This window comes from Desmodus rotundus, chromosome 6 (genome assembly GCF_022682495.2).
Source record: "Desmodus rotundus isolate HL8 chromosome 6, HLdesRot8A.1, whole genome shotgun sequence".
In the NCBI taxonomy this organism is placed as follows: Eukaryota; Metazoa; Chordata; class Mammalia; order Chiroptera; family Phyllostomidae; genus Desmodus; species Desmodus rotundus.
In genome coordinates this window covers 116,978,463-116,997,021 of record NC_071392.1, presented here as the reverse complement: position 1 = coordinate 116,997,021, position 18,559 = coordinate 116,978,463, and the positions used below count along the sequence as shown (strand labels likewise).

General features: G+C 45.5%; 1 protein-coding gene across 1 annotated transcript in view; it reads right to left on the bottom strand.

The window, feature by feature from the left end:
- TMC2 (transmembrane channel like 2) overlaps positions 1–18,559 on the bottom strand; it is a 56,350-nt gene that overhangs the window by 26,369 nt on the left and 11,422 nt on the right. The window contains exons 5-9 of the mRNA XM_024559413.3: positions 12,087–12,177; positions 8,945–9,026; positions 8,474–8,580; positions 2,585–2,683; positions 1,126–1,268 (exon numbers count right to left, since the gene is read on the bottom strand). Of these exons, the coding sequence (XP_024415181.2) occupies positions 1,126–1,268; positions 2,585–2,683; positions 8,474–8,580; positions 8,945–9,026; positions 12,087–12,177 (522 nt within the window). The remainder of the gene's footprint in view (positions 1–1,125; positions 1,269–2,584; positions 2,684–8,473; positions 8,581–8,944; positions 9,027–12,086; positions 12,178–18,559) is intronic.

Here is an 18,559-nt window from a genome sequence, read left to right as displayed (position 1 = left end):
TCATCGGGGAAACATTCCATATCCTTAGACGTATCTGGGATAATAGCAGAGAAAAACATAACAACACGAGACTAAGAATAAACCCGTTTGTCTCCTTGGTGTTTTCCCTGTTGCTTGATGGAGTAGGGCATTCACGTATCACCTCATGGTCACTGTTGTGTGCTGGGCAGGTCCCCACGAAGAGCAGCATTTCCCCTGACATGATGCAATAGAAAGCCCCGCTGGGCCCGCACGTGGCCCTTCAGGGGTTCTAATCAGGCTTCAAGAGTTCTCTGCGCCTCTCCTGCAGACACAGCTACCCCTGCTTTTCTGGGAGAAGTGACCCCTTGTGGCCCCGCTGAAGGCTGGTGAGCCTTGGCGGTCAGGTGTGTGCAGGAGACTGTGCCACCCCACCCTGCACCAGCCTTTGTTGATTGGGGTCCCTGACTTAGAAGAAGGCAATTCATGGGATGGGTCAAGTTTTTCTTTAGAGAGCATGAATTAAGAACCAAAGACATAATTACGACACAATTAAGAACCAAGTCCATTTCTGACCACTGAGACAGGTAGAGTTGGGGCCAGTGAGGATACCAGTCGGGCCAGTGGTTAATCAGAGCCACATATGTTCATTTAGGCTTATTGTTTATATCACCATAAGTGCTGGGCTGGGTTCTCACATGCAAGCAGAGTTAAAGAGGAACAGAAGAGCTTTTCTAAGAAAGTTGAACTCTGGGGAAAGCCAAAACAGGTCTTGCAAACCTCTCTAGCCTTACCTTACCAGGTACCATGCTTCCCCTCAAGCCGCATTGGCCTTTTGACAGTTTTTGGTACTTACTAGGATATTTCCTACCTCAGGGCCTTTGCACATGCTCCTCTTTTGTCTAAAATGTCTCAAACTTGCAGCATGGCTGGCAATTCTCAGCCTCACCTGAAGGAGTTTCTACCCTATTTCCCAGAACTCCCCACATTGCCCTGTTTGTCTTTTATACCGCATATGAGAATCTCATTTGCTTTGCTTATTTGTGGGGCTTTTTGTTGTTTTCTCTCTCAATCCCCCACAAGAAGGTGCAGAGTTAGAGAGTGGCCGTGGGAGTGGGATGTCTGCATGCACAAAGTGAAAAGCCTGTACACAGCGGTCATACTTACGATCTAATGACAATCATCAGGCTGTAGCCGAATACGCTGACCCCCACCATAAAGTAAGCCATGGGCAGTCTGTACCTCAGCCACCCGATGGTCCTCTGGTCGTTGTAGTAGCCGTAGAAGAGAGCAGAGTATTTAATGTAGCCCTGTGGGACAGCAAATCCAAATGCTCTGGGTTTGGAAGCTCGGCGCGGCCGTCAGACACTTCCATTCTACCAGGCATTTCTTTCTCGGGGGTTTAGCGGGAGTCTGAGGGGAGGAAGGAAGAGTTCTGGGCCCTGTTCTCCCCTTCACCTCCCTCAATTGCTCCCAAATGTGTCCATGTCTCCACATCTCCCCTTCTTTCCTTTCTTCATTCCCTGTTTCTCCAGTATACAGAGCGCGGACAAATACAGGATGGAGAGGAGAGTGTTGTTAACGTTGGGGATAAAACTAAGGATAAGGGGTGTGTGTGTGTGTGTGTGTGTGTGCGTGCACATGCACAAATAGCTTCAAATTTTTACCCTGAGCATAGGACGCTGAGCAAAGGCAGGGAGGCACGGAAGGTGTGTGATGCATTCAGGGACTTCCCCCAAACTTGATACCATTGGGGGCTTAGATAGACAAGGGACTGAAGGAGTAGGGAACAGCCAGGTCAAGAATAGTTCTTTTGTAAACCCAACTCAGAGCACTGGATTTCATTCCATTTGGGAATGGGAACAAGTGAATATCAGAGGTAGGGGATGACAAGGTCAGGTCTGCATTGTGCAAAGATCGCTCTGGCAGCAGAGGGCACAGAGATTGCAGGAGCCAAGCCAAGGCAGGGAGCAGAGGTGAAAGATTCTGACAACAGTCCTGGTATATTGGAGTGTTATCCAAAGGAGGGGTAAGGGGGGATAGAGACAAGGGGACCAATTCTAGAAATATGTAGTAGTCTCAGATTTAGTGATTGATTGGGTGTGGGGGGTGGGGTGGGGTGGGTAAGAGGGAGAAGTGTAGGATGACCTTCAGGTTTCAGACTTGGATGATTGGATGAATTTTGGTTCCAGTGAAGGAGATGGGGAAGAGATGTGGGTTTGGTTAAACAGACGTTAGAATTTATGGAGCAGTAGGACACTCACTTGAAGGTGCCATGTGACACTTGGGGGAAGGATGGAGTAGCAATAATAGACTTGAGGTCTTCATATGGGTACAGGGAGGAAAAACCATACTCTAAGGTCAGCTTACACTGATCTGACAGAATGAGGGGGGCAGTGTTCTCACGGGGACTCACATTCATCAGAGTGTGTGCCTGGAGAGAGGGACCTATGAAGGGGGCCGAGGAGGGCAGAGTGGGCTGACTCGTTTTGCATAGTATTGGAATTTTGTTTCATTAAAGCACTGGCTTTTCAATAATTAAATGCAACCTGTCTCACGTATCCATGCAATTTTTTAGACCTCCCAATCGCAAAATGAAAGTGCATTGGAATGTTGGCAATGGTACCTCGAAATCCCAGAGAACGGAAAAATCCATGGCTTTTTCTTCCTCGGCCCGAGGCACTGTCTTCCTGGGTATGCTTCCATAGGGCATGCCCATCAGTACCTGTGCCGGGACAGAATGACAATGACACAATTATACATGGAGAAAACACAACACACGGACACTTTCCTTCTCAGAATGGGACCCACTCGCTTTCTTCTTTAAATGACATTTATCGTGTTCCTGATTCTACAAGTGACACACTTACGGTAGAAATGTGGGAGGTATTGTACAAGGAGGGCAAAGGGGGATCAACGGTGGTGGAAGGAGACTGGGCTCGGGTTGCCGAGCCCACAACACAATACACGGATGGTGTGTTACAGAATTGTACACCTGGAACCCATATTAACCGTATTAACCAATGCCACCCCAATACATTCAATAAAAATAGAACAAAGCATAAAGAATATGTGAAAAAGTACAGAAAGCACTTAAAAATGACCTGCCGTCTCCCATCTCAAAGATAATGACTATTAGGTAGTCACATGTTTCCTTTCAGTTGTTTTTGAATTTTATACATAGTTCAGTCTGGTTATTTAGCTTAATATTATTATTTTAAAATTTTATTTATTTTTTAGACAAAGGGTAAGGGAGGGAGAAAGAGAGGGAGAGAAACATCAATATGTGGTTGCCACTCACGCGCCCCCTACTGGGGACCTGGTCTGCAACCCAGTCACGTGCCCTAACCAGAAATTGAACTGATGACTCTTTGGTTCACTATCCACTGAGCCACACCACACTAGCTTACTATTATTTGATGACCAGTTCCCTATATCATATGGCATTCTCAAAATACAATGACTTCAGAATATCTAACCACACGTATGTAGCATACATTTAACAAATCCTTATTTTGGGATATTAGAGTAATTCTAGTTCTTCATGTGCATGCAATTCTGTTATTAATACCTTTGCATATATGCCTGTATTTGCATCATTAATTATAAAAATCACAATTATATTAAGTGTAGATGTTGATTTAGGAAGGATTGACTTTTTTATGACACTCAGTTTTCTATTCTAAGAATGCATCCTCCCATTAATGTAGTTGTACATTTATCCTGTAGTGCTTTATAATGTTCCTCAGAGAAAATCTTCTAACTTGTTACATTTGTTAACAGTTATCTCATAGGTTTACTACTATTGTGAGTGTGAGAATTTTAAATTTAATTTCACGCTGGATTATTGAGAGTATAGGAAATGCTGCTGATGTTTGCATATTGAAAATGATCTGGCCAACTCAATATGCTCTTCCGTTAAGTCAAGTAACTTTTGGTAGACTCATTGGGATTTGGGGGGTATACAATAATATCACCTGCAAAATGAAGTAATTTTCTATTTTTTTCTACAGAACGCATAAATTTAATTTCCTTGACTTACTGGATCGGGTAGAAATTTCAAAATAATGTTGAAAAGTAGTTTGGATGGAGCCTCCAGTGTTGCTCTTGATTTTCAGTAACAGGCTTTAGTATTTCACTAATGTAACATTACTTTGTTTTTTATTAGGTTCATCATTTCTAGGTAATCTCTATATTTTTTGTTTGTTTTAAATGTATATTCTCATTGGGAAATATATTGTATATAAAATAGTATATATATATGTATACTTGTTCATAACAAAAAGAAAATTAACTATTGTTTATCCACTACCTGGTTTAAGAAATAGAGCATCACTAAGCCTTTATAACACCCTGGGAATGCCCTCCCTGATCCACCGAAACTGTGAGATAATAAATGCTTGTTGTTTTCAGCAAAAACTTTTGGGTTCTTTTTGTTACATAGACATAGATAACTAATACAAACCCAAATATTAGCAAAGAAATAATAAGAGTATAAATTAATGACATAGAAAATAAAGATACATAAGACAAAGACCTAAATGTGAATATTTACAGTAGCTGTATTTATAATAGCCCCAAATGGGGGACAACCCAAATGTCCACAACTGGGTTTAGACATAGTCTGGGTGAACAGACAACAAACTATGGTACAGCCATACCATGGAACACTACTCAGCAATAAAGGAACTATTGATACATGCAGTGACACGGGTGAATCTCAAAACGACTGTGCTAAGTGAAAGAGGCCAGACACAAAATAACTGCACTCTGCATGATTCTACTTACCGTCCCTCCCTCCCTAAAAATCAATAGATAAAAATTAAAAAGAGGATCAACAGATCCAAAGTCGTTCCTCTTTTAAAAAAATAAAGGTGCTTTTTCCAAAAAAGATTTCCTTTTTAATTTATTTTTAGCGAGAAGGAAAGGAAGGGACAATGAGAGAGAAAGGAACATTGATATGTGAGAGAAACATCGATTGGTTGCTTCTCTCATGCCCTCAACCATGGACCTGGCCTGCAACCCAGGCATGTGTCCTGACTGGGAATCGAACCACTGACCTTTAAGTTTGCTGGCCAGGCTCAATCCTCTGAGCCACACCAGCCAGGACTAAAGTTGTTCATTTAATAAAATAATTGAGAGACAAAACTTTGATGTAAATGAGAAAAAATTACACTGTAATGCAAAAGGGGCTGTAACTTCAGATACATAAATGATTTGAAAAAAAAAACCCAAGAAACTATTTAACTTTAAGCCAGTACATTTAAAAATATATATAAGTTGAAGGGCAAGTTCAGGAGAGTGATTATATGTGAGGGTTATGGAGATAATATAATTGGGAGAAATAGAGGACTTCAGTGTATACAAAATTTTTTTATGTTTAAAATTAGACAAATAGGCTCCTTCTTTATTTCTTTCCACATGTCTGAAATATTTTAATAGTTATTCTTAAAGGAAGTATCAATATCAGGCTTACTGACTGAATGCTGTCTATGTGATCCCTAGAACAGAGCTTACGAAGTATTTTGAAGGCATCATTTAATTAATTAATGTAACCAGCAATTATCAACTTTTGCTGCATCTTAGAACCACTTGAGGAGTTGTATGAGTCATCTAACGTTTTATATCAACTTACCCTAACACTTAAAAACTTGAAACAAGCACATTTGTATCTCCAAGTTTCTGTGGGTCAGGAATCTGGGCGTGGCTTAGCTGGGTTCTCTGCTCAGGGTCTCTCACAGGCTGCAGTCAGGTATCTGCCGGGGCTGGGGTCTCCTCTGAAGGTCTGGCTGGGGAAGGATCTAGTTCCAAATGCACTCATGTGGTTGTTGGCAAGGTTTAATTCCTCATGGGGTGGTGGACTGAGGGCTTCTGTTCCTTGCTGGCTGTCTGAAGGCCACGCTCAGTTGCTTGTCAGGTGGGCCTCTTCAGTCTGGCAGGCTGCTTCATCAAGGCATGCAAGCCAAGAAGGGAATCAAAAGAGAATGCCAGCGAAGGGGACGTCACAGTCTTCTATAACTGAGTCATGTAAGTGACAGCCTTTGGCGATAGTCTATTAAAAGCAAGTCACTAGTCTAGCCCATACTCAATGGGAGGGAATTATATAAGGGCTCGATACCAGGAGGTGGGGATGATTGGGGACAATTTCAGGTATCTGCCTACCACAGGAGCTTTTAAAATAAAGATGCCACAACCAGAATCTCAGGGAGTCACATTCAATTAATCTGAATTAATGGGTGTGGGCCCAGGACCTGGTAGTTTTTTCCAAACTCCACACATCATTTCCACAGCCAGCCAATGTTGAGACAAGAAGTACGTGAGCATGTCACCCGGCAGGGCCCTGACAGCCAGCTTCTGCAGCATAACTTCCCCGGGGATCGTGAAGACATCCTAGGCTCTGCAGGCAATTGTCATTAAAGCTGAACAGGATTCGTTCTGGCATTGAGAGCTGTTTAATTCCATTAAAGTGGTATTAATAATTTGTGGCAAAGAAATATAAGTGCGAGGAGAAATTCTGTTAAAGTTGTCTAACATTTGAGCACTTCTAGTATTCTTACTCCCAGACCCTCTGATTCACCGAGGTTAGCCTTAAGACATCCGCTAGCCATGGGAATAGCTGATCATCAGGCTTAGGCTGCAAACCCTTGGGCCCTGAAGTTATCCGTGTCTTTGACCAACAGGGCAATTTGCAGTGAGTTTGGATGTGTGTGATTCCCATGTGGCTAATTTCCCATTTCTTAACTAAGAAGGCACCTTGGGACACCCGACATCCTCAACCGCTGTTATCCGAACTCTCAACAAGTCTCTGCCTGTTCTTCTTCTAATTCCTTTCTTTTAATCCATTCCCATTGCTAATACCCTGACCCGGGACTGAGGTATTTAGTATCAGGCTCTTGATTTGTCTTTGCCTCTCTCCATCTCTACTAGCTGTCCCTCCTCCCTGCCCTGGGCTCCGCTTTCCAGCCAGCCCCGCCCCTCTCTCCTTTGCCCCACCTACTCTCACGTCACTTTCCCTGATCAGCATCCAATCAAGTCAAGGCACTTTTGCGTGGACAGTTCTGGCTGCGGCTGCTTCATTGGAATACACCAATCACTAAGTTTTCATTGTTCCAAACAAACAATCCCTTTGATATGAAATACTTCTCAATTATACCAACTTACATAAACTACATAATATTTAATGTTTCCTTTTAGGGAAAAAAAGTGTCCCTTAAAAATATTCAACTTCCCCAAAAGACTGCCTCTCTGAACCACTGGATAGCAATATTCCAGTGATGTCTCCTAGGCCTGCAGAATTTAAACGAGCTCTCTTCTCATGGGGATAAATTCATTTGGAATAAACACTCCCGGAAAGAAAACAAAGGCTCTGTGAAGGGAAATTTCCCCAGTGGTCTCCGACAATACTTCCCCTGTGGGGAGCACCGGGCTCGGTGGAAGAGCTTTGGCACACACTTGCTGGAAGGTAACCCTTCTCTCTCGGTGGGAGAGTGGTAGTGGCCCCAGGACACAGGACTAAGTGGACTTATAACCCTGGATTTCCAGCGATGTCTATAAGGGGGTAGGAAGGCCAGTTAATGACATACTTGTCACTACAATTTTTAAGTCATGCAGAAAAGAATTCTGTGGTTTTACAATGGAACATGTGTTTGCTCCCAAGCGCTATTATAATACACCATCAACCTCCTCCAGCTAATCTGATCTCATTCACATTACATGGAAGTCCTTTTAATTTTCTAAAACACGTACTTGCAGAAAAGTTTCTCAGGATTGTGACTACAGAGAGAATTGACTCCAGTATACTCACGGAACCATTGATAATAAACCAGGGATCGGTAAACTATCATAGAACCAGTTAATAAACCTGGAAGGAAGAAAATACTCAATACAGACATATTGTTGCCATGAAGTAAATCCAGCTGTGCGCCCAGCGCCAAGCAGCTCAGGCAGGATATTGCAAGGCGTGTGCTCAGTGCTTAACGGAGCAGGGGCGCCGTTGGAGAAGATGCTAGGCCACCATTCTGAAGACTCGGGAGCTCATTCGCACAAATTTACTGTGTAACTTTGCACAAGTCACTTATTCCTTTTTTATCTCTCAATTGCTCATTTATAGGTAAGGATCTACCTATATCTACAATAAGATTACACTTGAAAAAATAGCGAGGGTGCTATTTAAATTCAATGTTTTAGGTAATACTTTGTGATATAATACATTCTATGCCTCTCTCTCTTTTTTAGGATAAAAGAGAAAAAAAGTCACTGAGATAGTAATTCTCCACTGATCTTAAGGTAAAACGAGAGGTAGAAAAATGTAGGGTCCACCTCTTAATTCAGAAACACAAATATTTTTGGTTCCATCTTTGGGGGGGTGGATACTGAGCTAACTGGGCAATGGATGTGAGTATAGAATCCATAGTGAATGACTGAGTCTTTGTAAAACAGAGATTTATTATAAATGAAGACGGTAGTCACGATAAGCCTCAACACGGCCCAAAGATGTAAGGGGTTCTCTTCTTACCTCTGGGATTATGACTAGTCCAAATATTAAGCCAAAAAGAACAAGGTTAACGCCATACATCCATCGCAGAAAGATGAAATACGATGCCACGGATGAACCAAAGTGACCTGGAGGGAGAAAAGACGGTGGCACTTAAGTGCTGCAGGAGGAGGAAGGGAATGCCACGGAGCACTTGCTGTGTGTGACGGATCTAATCTGCACAGGAGTCTGGCGTGGACATGCGGATCTCCATTTTCTTTTTCCAGATAAATAGCCTGAGGCTCTACGGGCTTAACGGATCTGCCTAAGTTCCCATGATCAGAAAGTGAAGAAACACAATGTAAGTATTTGTCTAGCTAGTCCAGAGCCCATTCTTTTTCCTGATACAGCAAGACCTCCAAAATAATCGAATCAGCTGGTCAAGCTCACAATCCCAGCCCTTGAAAAACTCTTCAGTAAACCAGCTAAAAACAGGGACACTAAAATACTCACTTTCAATGTCTTTGATCTTCATTTCCCAGGGTATACATTGAGTCTTGAAATTAGCAAAGTCTCTCTTAAACTTGACCCATTTCTGAAATTAAATAGGTAATACCATCAGTGCATTAACATGGAGCCTTGGGGCCTGGAGGGGCCTGTGGAGGGGCCGGTTGATGTTGACATGTCAACATGAGGTGACCTGTGGGTGAGGCTGCCATCCTGGAGTCGATGAGCCCAGGCTGCCAGAGGTGGACATTAAATCTTCACTTTAAGTTGGGTGCGGAGTGAGAGATGAGCCAGGGCAACACAATACCTTGCCTCCGTCTACAGGGCTGATAAAATTTCTCGGTTAGACAATTTATATATGAATTTAGAAATTTTGTGTATAGTTTGGGGGATCAAATGGGTTAGCAACCTGTGATACAACTTCTTTTACCTTAAAACAAAAATTCAGGGGAAAAAAAAACACCTCACAACTTTCACACCCACATTTGGCAGACAGCCAAGTGCCTAAATCTGATAGGAATTGTTGCTAAACCACCATGCTGATAGAACTGGTAGAGGCGTCAGCCCAGGGCTTCTTCCTATTCTTCTCCCGGTGAAACAATAGCCTGTTTTGTTTTGTTTTACTGAAAAATACATTAAGAAGACATCATGCCCCTTTCCACAGTCTTTTCCCACCTCCAACACTCAGAGTTTGCCTGTCTGCGGGCTGGGTGGACATTTGCCAACTCTTCAACAAGGGGGCTGCTCTCCAACAACCCCCCCATCCCCTGGTGATAAATCCATTTGGAATTTTGAAAATTCATAGAAAACAGCAAAGGGGTAGTAGGCAGAAGATCCTAAGCTCAGTTTCTATCATTACAAATGTCTCCTAAGAACTTGTGCAGGAAGGAAATGAGATTTTTTCCCTTGTACATGCACTAAGGATGAAAGGGAAAATTTGTCTGAAGGAATCAGGCAGGCTTCCGGCCCTGAAGGCTTTCACCATGTCCTAATTGGGCCACTGCTAAGTAAAGAAGGAAATCACTTGTCAGGAGAGGGAAATGGTCACAGAGGCAAAGGAGAAGAGGTGCCCTGAAGGAAAAGACTGGTTAATAATAACGCAAAGATATTTCTCAGGCAGGAAGAGAAGGATGTGGGGAATGGCAGGGGGTGGTCATTGGGCACCTCAGTCCCATTGCTTCATCTACTTTTCTCAGCTCTGATTCTCTGCTCAAAAGTCCTCTTTGGCTTATTTGGCTTCCTGTGTAGGTCTGTGTACAAGGAAAGCATTTGCCCATCACCGGGGCTCTGAGTATTTTGGTTTCTATGGCACTGATTTTTCATTGCAAATTAGTAGATTGGAATTGGGATTATAGTTTAGCTTTCCATATAACTAACTCTACTAAAAATAAAAGGCATTGCTGACCTGGACTTCCAATTTCCCAGTTCTGGTGGCACTTATTTCTCCTTATAGATTAATAACCAGCATCTGGTCTTATATATCAGTTTCATAAGTTTTATTAATGTGAGTCTTCCCCCCAGAGGGATCTCCTATCAGGCTGCTGATAAAATCAGTGCAAACTGTAGGCTGGCAAGGCTGAGGCCAGTGGGGCTAATGAACCTGCTGAGTGAGGCCCCTGGAGGCACAACCTGCCACTTGGTCACTTGGCAACCATCTGACAGCCCCTCAGGGCGGTAGGTATCTCCTCCTGAAAAGCAATGCCCTGGAGGGGGAACAGAAGCAGAAGGAGGCCTGAGAGAAGCTTCACATTGAAGCTCTTACCCTTCATTGGCTCAGAGAATCAGAAAACTGGGCCTGAGTGTGGGCGGGAGTACACCCCCACCCACGCCCTTGCTCAGAGCTCAGGGAGGTGGTAGCTGCTGCCGCAGGATGGGCTTATTATGATGGTTGTGCCTGTCATCTGGCTCTCCAGCTATACAGGACAAAATGTTTCAAACAGGGACTAGATGAGGCACAGGTGAGCTATGCATCCTGTCTGTGAAGGAAATCCGAATGACTAGAACAACCAAGGAGGCCCGAGAAATCGTACTGCAGAACAAGGGAAAAGGGACACTGCTCTTTGAAACTTTTGGGAAGCGTTTCCTCTAGGACACAATAACACATTTTGAGAAACGATTCAGCATTCTTATTAGGACACAAGAAATGTGGCTTCTAGAGTAAAGGATGCAAATCTGAGATGAAGAAGACTATAGGTGAAGAGTGGAAGGCTTACAAGGTAGCAAAAAGTTCAGTAACAGGATGAAAACAAACATTATATTATAATTGAGATGGAAGAAAATTGGTTAAATGATCTTGAGAATAAACCTGAGAAATTTCAGTGAATGCAGAGAGAGAGACAGAGAGAGCAAGCAGAGAATTAATAGCAATGAGGGAAGGTAAATACAGAGGACAGAGGATGGGCAGAAACCCTTTTCTGGGGAAGAAGGCAGAACTGTTTGAATAGAAACACGATCGAACGAAATCGTTTATCAAAGGTGTGGGCGAAGAGCACACTCCTCAGCGGGAAAGGAAAGATCTGAGCGTGCAGTTGGTAGGTGGTAGTTTCTAGATAAAATTAACAAAACGACCCAGAGATAGTTGTTGGGAAATCAAAACTGAGAAAGGAGAAAAAATAACATTGGGAACAAAAAAATTCAAACCCAATATATATATAATTACCAAAAATAATTACCAAAAATATGGGACAACCATCGGCAGCTCTCTGGTAATACATATGAAGATCTTATAAAATGATCTAGTTTGGGGAAGAATATAAATATCAAAATGGCCCCAAGAAAAAGTTAAAACTTGAGTACACCAATAACCAGGGAATACCTAAAAAATCATCAAGTTAGTCTATAAAAATGGATGATTCATTAAACAACATGTAGGGTTTGGAAAAATAAGATCCCGGTGGTTTTAACATCGTTAATTTTATGAGTTTAGGTCTTCACTGGAGAAGAAACAAGTTTCAAATATGTTGGAACCCTCACGTGTAAGTGTAGAGAAACTGACAGCATACAGCTGGTTGCCTTTCCTGGATGAATTGGAATGGTCCACTGGACCTCACGCTCAGGATTCTGGGGCAGCTGGACACGAGCGGTGAGGCTGGGAGGTGCCTGCCATAGTCACCCAGATTCGGAAGTCTGCAGCCTCCGCACCACACACCTTAGCCATCAGCATCTTATAGGCGTAGAGTCGCTTGCCTTTTCCCTTTCCCAAGGCTCCTTCATACTTCTCCACAAATTCCTGGGCCTCCCTGGTTAGAAAAAAGGGGTGGGGGTGGGGCAGGAATTCAATTAACACCCAGCCAAAAGAAATCTGAATAATGCATGTGCCTATGAGGCTGAAAGTCGTGTGTTTACACTCCTAGTTGAGTGTAATGTAAATTCCACGAAGGAAGGGCATTTTGTCTGTTCTGTCCCCACATTCCCAAATGTAAGCATAGTGCTTGTTGCAGGGTAAGCACCTGTAGACAGAATTTTGGCCCCAGTGATCTTCGCCCCTGGTGGTACACTCATGAATGGCAAAAGGGATTGTGCAGATATAACATTACAGACTTTAAAATAGGGACGTGACTTTGGATCATGTGGAAGGGACCCTTGTAATCGCATGAGCTCTTAAAAACAGAGGAGGACAGCAGAAGAATCAAAGAGAGAGAGAGGCAGAGGAAGGGAAAGTCAAGGAAATCAGAAGCAGGACAATTTCTGAGGCTCTATTGGCGGGCCCCACGTGGAAAGCAAGAGAAGAAAATGAATTCTGCCCCAAGCCAGTGAGCTTCGAAGAGAACTCAGAGCCTCAGCTGGGAACTGCAGCCCTGCTGATACTTTGGTTTTAGCCCGGTGAGATCCTGAGCAGAGACTCCAGCCATGCAGAACTGCGAGCAAACCAGTGAGTGCTGTCTGAAAATGTTAAGCTTGTGATTTGTTACAGCAGCAATAGAAAAGGAACACAGCATTCAGCAGATGTTCGCTGACTGCATGAATGTTAAAGGAATAAGTGAGTGAACAAGGAAGGTTGGATGAGAAATACATGGATCAATGAACTATTCTGGGGTGGTTGCTGGAGCTGGTGAGGACTGGCTCCTGAGAACCTATTGTTAACTATTCAGGAACGTGGCTGACCATTTGTTGAAACGTTGGTACCTTGAAATTGGCCATGGTGGGAGCATTTAGACCATGGAAATCTGCAAATGCCACAAAAGCAGGGCGCCCCCATCCCATCCCCCGGAGAACCAATGTACCAGCAGCTCCTGGATAAACCCAAACAAGCGGATGAAGAACGCAGCCCCTTCTCGGGGTGGATGCTGGAGGCTCTGTGGAGCTGTGTGTCTTACTGCTACGGCTACAGCTCCCACTGCTCCATACACAGAACCTCCGCCACCTCCCAAGTGCAAGTGCGGGCCATTGACACGTGTCAAAGTCGCATTCTAACCTGGGATTAATCCCAAGGCTGGTTGTCAGGCTGGTTGTATTAGGATGTGTCCACAATGCATCAATATATGTATTTTTTGAAATGTGTCAACTCTAAAAAAAAAAGATTTTATTTATTTTTAGAGTGGTGAAGGGAGGGAGAGAGGAGAGAAACATCAGTGTGTGGTTGCCTCTCGCACACCCCCTACTGGGGACCTGGCCTGCAACCCAGGCATGTGCCCTGATGGGGATTCGAACCACGACCCTTCGGTTCGCCGCAGGCCGGCGCTCAATCTACAGAGACACACCAGCCAGGGCTCACGATGTATCAATATTAATAAGGCTGGCTGTCCAGCTCCTGAGCCCAGGGTCAAAAACTGGGCTGTGAGGGATTAAGGCTCCATGATGAGATTAGCAACCTGTGCCCCCTCGAGGCAGGACAAATCCTGGCTGTGACTTACCTGTAATAGCATTGCTGAGACACCAAAGAATGTTTTCCTGAAATTTGTATTTTTGTCCTCTTCTTGTGTCTTATGAGTGGGCGGAGACTTGTAAGCACTTAGAGTTTTGAGTTTCAGTGTGTCACCTTTTAAGATTTGGGGACTTCGGGTGAGAACTCTCAAAGGTAAAAGCCAGCCCTTGTGCCTGAATCACGGAGCACAGCAGCAAATGCTTTCTCTCTGTCTGGATCCCCAGAGAGCCCTGGGGAGAAGAGGTGTCAGCCCTGGGCACAAGCCCTGAGGACCAGCACTGTGAAGACCCCGCCTGACTTAAGGATTTTGATGGAGGAACCTCTCGTGCATGTGGGGACTCTGACTCTCTTCTATGTGCGTGGTTCCTATACACAGGAATGTATTACATTTGGCTATTTCCTCTTGCCAAATAAAATAAAAGGAATTTTGATGGACACTGCAAGCTAACATTTTCACAGCAAACTCCTTCAGGCACATCCCCTGTGACACAAAGGACCCTACTTTTCCTCAGCAGAGATGGTCTTTGGCTGAGGAAACACTGGCCCCTGTCCTGTGCGTCCCAACTGCTGCAAATGCTGCCCCCACCCCGGTCAGCAGTGTCCTTCCCAACCAAGGACGACACCCACATTTGAGAGATTTTCAGTCATTATTCCTTGAAGAGTTTCAGTCCCACCCTCTTTCTTCCCTTCCCCTGGGACCCACAATTTCCCGCCTGACATCCAGGGCAAGGGATTTGGAGAACACACTAAGGTTAGCTCATTCGTGATGGTCCCACCGGTCCCCTCCCCTCCCCCCCCCCCCCCCCCCCCCCCGCCCTGGACTCTGTTCTCTTTGTTGTCCAGATGGGGCGGTTTCTCCTGCTCTGCCTTCCACTCCATTGTTAGTTGACTTTGTTCTCTTCATTCTGATGCTGAGCCCAACTGTTGAGTTATTAGAAATTTCAGTTTTATTTCTTACTTTTCAAATTTCTAGCTGTTCTTTATGCCTTCTATTTCTTTTTCTGAGACTTTCCTATTTCATTTGCTTCACGTGTTCATGATATAACGGTTTCTTTAAAGTTTTTGTCGGATAATTCTAACATCCACGTCACGTTGGTATTAGCATCTGTTGATAGTCTTTCACAATTGGCTCTGAGCTCCCTGGTTCTTGCTGTGAGGCGTGGTTTCCAGGGAGGCCGGACATTCGGTGTATCACGTAGGAGACTGAATCTCATTCGAATTGTGCGTTGCAGCAGACATCCTCTGACACCCGGAGGTCAGGGGTGCTGCCTGGCTACTCCCAGGTGCAAGTCCAGGTTCTTCACTGGCCTCCCAGCACCCAGGGCTGGGTGGGAGCTCCTTGTTATGCTGAGCAGCAGTGGGAGTTCGGGCTCCCGGCCAGGTTTCCACGCACAGCATCCTAACTAAGAGGGACCCCTCGTGACTGCGGGTGGTGGTAAGGGTCCATTCCCTTCATGGAGCCTCCACGGGGTGGGGAGAGGGTGCATCACTGACCAGTGGGGATGTCCCTGCTGCCCTGGTGGGGGTGTTGGGGCACCATGCTATAACCTGGCAAGGAAGGACATCTAGGCTTCCCCACGTGATTTTTGTGGCTAGCGGTGGGGGTGGGGCAGCTTCTTTTATGTGTGGGGTTTGGCTGGAATAGGGTTGTTACCGTCTAAACATCTTCTGTCTTGCCCCTTTCCTGGTCCTTTGGCCAGAGAGAGCAGACTTTTCTCTAGGAATTTTATGTCTGTGTTTGTTGGTGTTTCTGAGTTGCCAGCTTCTTTCTCCAGCCTGGGATCCAGAGGCAAAAAGAAAGACAGAAATCCCGGAACTCAACGCACTGTCATTTCTCTGCTCCTGAGGTCCTTCGTCGGTCTGCTTTCACCTCTCCGCCTTAGAGTCTCTTAAGTTCGGTTTACATGTGAATGTCCGAGGCTTCAGTCGTACTCGGTGAGTATGTCTCCTCCGTCTTCCCAGAAGTGGAATTCTTCACCTCTCAGAAGAAAGCAAGCAGTTTGGATACTTTTCTAATGACCAGGCTACTGACAAAGCTGAGGGACATATCCGATTAACTCTGCGATTAAAGCGCACCCCCCCCGACTTGTGGGCACTGGGTGCCCTTCTGCTGACCTCACAGCCCGCCTCCTGTCACCCTTAGTGGTGCCCGCTAACAACGCCTCTCCTGATCCATCTCTGTTCCCAGCCTCGTCTCTCAGGGCTCAGCATAGTGTCTGGCGCGGAGACGTTCAAGCTTTAATAATGATAATAACTACTATTCATTAACTGCATATTATGTGCCGGGCACTTAATACAAATAGTCTGAATTCGTCAGAACAACTCTATGAGGTAGATGTTACTGTTCCTATTGTACAGATGAGGGGTGTAAGGCTCAGAGAGGTTGAGGGAAGGAACGCAGACTCAGGGGGATTGAATAGCCAGACGAAGCCACCCGGATGTGGCAGAGGTGTGCGTGCAAGCTGCCCCACGTCACTTATTGCTCCTTATGCCTTGCCATGGCGTATTTGTAATCCTCATCCGAGGATATGTTTATTGATTTGAGAGAGAGAGAGAGGAAGGGAGAGAGAGAGAGAGAGAGAGAGAGAAAGAGAGAGAGAGAGAGAGAAATATCGATGTGAGAGAAACACACATCGATAGGTTGACTCCCATAGGTGCCCTGAGCAGGGATTGAATCCACAACTTAGGTATGTGCCCTGATCGAGATTGAACCCACAACCCTTTGGTGGATGGGACAACACTTCAATCAGCTGGGCCACCCACCCAGGACACCATCTTCTTTTGATCGTCTACAACAACTGTGCCCAGTTCAGCCAGCTGCCTGAGTGGGCCAGAGACCGGGGCCCCAACACCATTGCTGCTGAAAAAGCGAACGTAGCCTGGGAATGCTATCGGCTGTTGAAGACTTTACCGCCTGAAGAGGAAATCACACAGGAGGCCAAGGAGTACATTCTAGGGTGTCTAATAACCCTGGAGAGGTTATTACAAATCAAGAATGCAAGTTCTAGAGCCAGGATTCCTGAGTTCAAATCCTGACCAGGCCACTTAACTCACTGCGTGACCTTGGGAAAATTACTCAATTGTTCTGTGTCTCAGTTTGCTCATCAGTAAAATGGGGACAATGACGATAGCCTCCTACCTCACAGGGTGGTTATGAAGATTAGATGAATTGTTAAGCATACGGCACCCAGACCAGTGCCTGGCACATAGGGAGCGCCCAGCACATGTTGGCTGTGTATGTAAAAGAAAGAACATTGGAAGATGAATAAGACATGCCCTTCAAACATGAGCATCCAGTCACGAGGGGGAAGTGCATGGGGGTCAGAGGGGCAGAAAATCACTCCGCCTGAATGCAGAGAGGGGCAGTAAGGGCTTTGCCGCAGAGGAGACACTTGTCTGAGTCCTACGGGTGTGAAGGAAGTAGCCAGGTGGGCTGGTAGAAAGCAGAAACCTTCTAGGAAGAGGCACTGGCTGGAGTAGATAGAGCCCCAGAGGCTGGAGAGCCTCAGACTTGAGTCCGGGATAAGGAGTCTTGCCGGAAGGAAGAGGAAGGAGGGAGATCTGGAGGGAGGAGACTTCTGTTTGCTGGGGTGACCTGCCCCAGTGAGAAAGTGAGAGAGACGATTCTTTCCAGCTTTTCAGGCCTCAGGCGCTTCTCACCCCCACGAAGGGCAGGATCTCTCCCTCGTGCCTTTTGCGGGGAACAGGAGGTATGTCAGACTTCCCCTCTGGGCAGCTGAATGGCTCTGGGGGATTTTCGTGGTCCTCGAGACTTCCAGCCAGCTGGAGATCTCATTTCCATAAGCATCGGGCTTGCTCTTTTTCCACTGTTAATAAAAGATGTGTTCGGTGACACCTGAGCGGGAGGAGGTTCTGAAGGAGTAACAGATGGCCGTGGTGCTCTGGCAAACGGGTGAAGCAGAGGCCCCGAGGCAGCAGGGAGGGGACTCAGACACACGAAGACAGCCACTGCCCCGAGTGGTGCCTACAGCCCAAATCGTAGCCATTTAATCTGATACAGTAAAACATAATGTCCACTTGTCATCAATATAAAAAGTATTAATGAGATATTTTGCATTCTTTTTGCTCTGTCTTCAAAATCTGCTGTTTGTCTTGCACCACGTGTGGTGATTTAAATGTAAGTAAATTAATATAAGACAAAAAAAAATCGGTTTCTCAGTCACACTAACTGCTTTTCAAGGGCTCAACAGACACACGTGGCCACTTTGTGAGTGCAGAGTTAGAGCCTTGCGGTCACACCGGAAAGCTCCGCGGGTCAGCGCCGGCCTGCAGGCCCCCAGGGAGGCCCTTCTTCCTGCAGCTGCGGAGGAGGCAACGTGGTAACTCGCGGACAGCGGAGTAAGCTCTGCCAGGCCCCTTGTCAGGGTCTGCACCGCGTTTGTGCAGCCGGCGTCTTTGCCATGCTCTTGGGCACAAACAGTTAAAATTAAACCGCCAGCCCTGGGCCGGTGGCTCAGCTGGTTGGAGCGTCATATCCGCACTCCAAAATGTTGCAGGTTCGATGCCCAGTCAGGGCACATACTTAGGTTGCCGGTTCAATACCCCGATTGATGTTTCTCCCTCATGCTGATGTTTCTCTCTGTGTGTCTCTCCCTTCCTCTTTCTTTAAAATCAATGAACAGGTCTTCAGGTGAGGATTTAAGAGAAAACCGCCAAATTTTTCTACCTAATAAAATGGGAGGCAGTTGGCTTGAGCCGTGAGAACACTCAGCTCTGAGAGGAGCCAGGGAAAATGG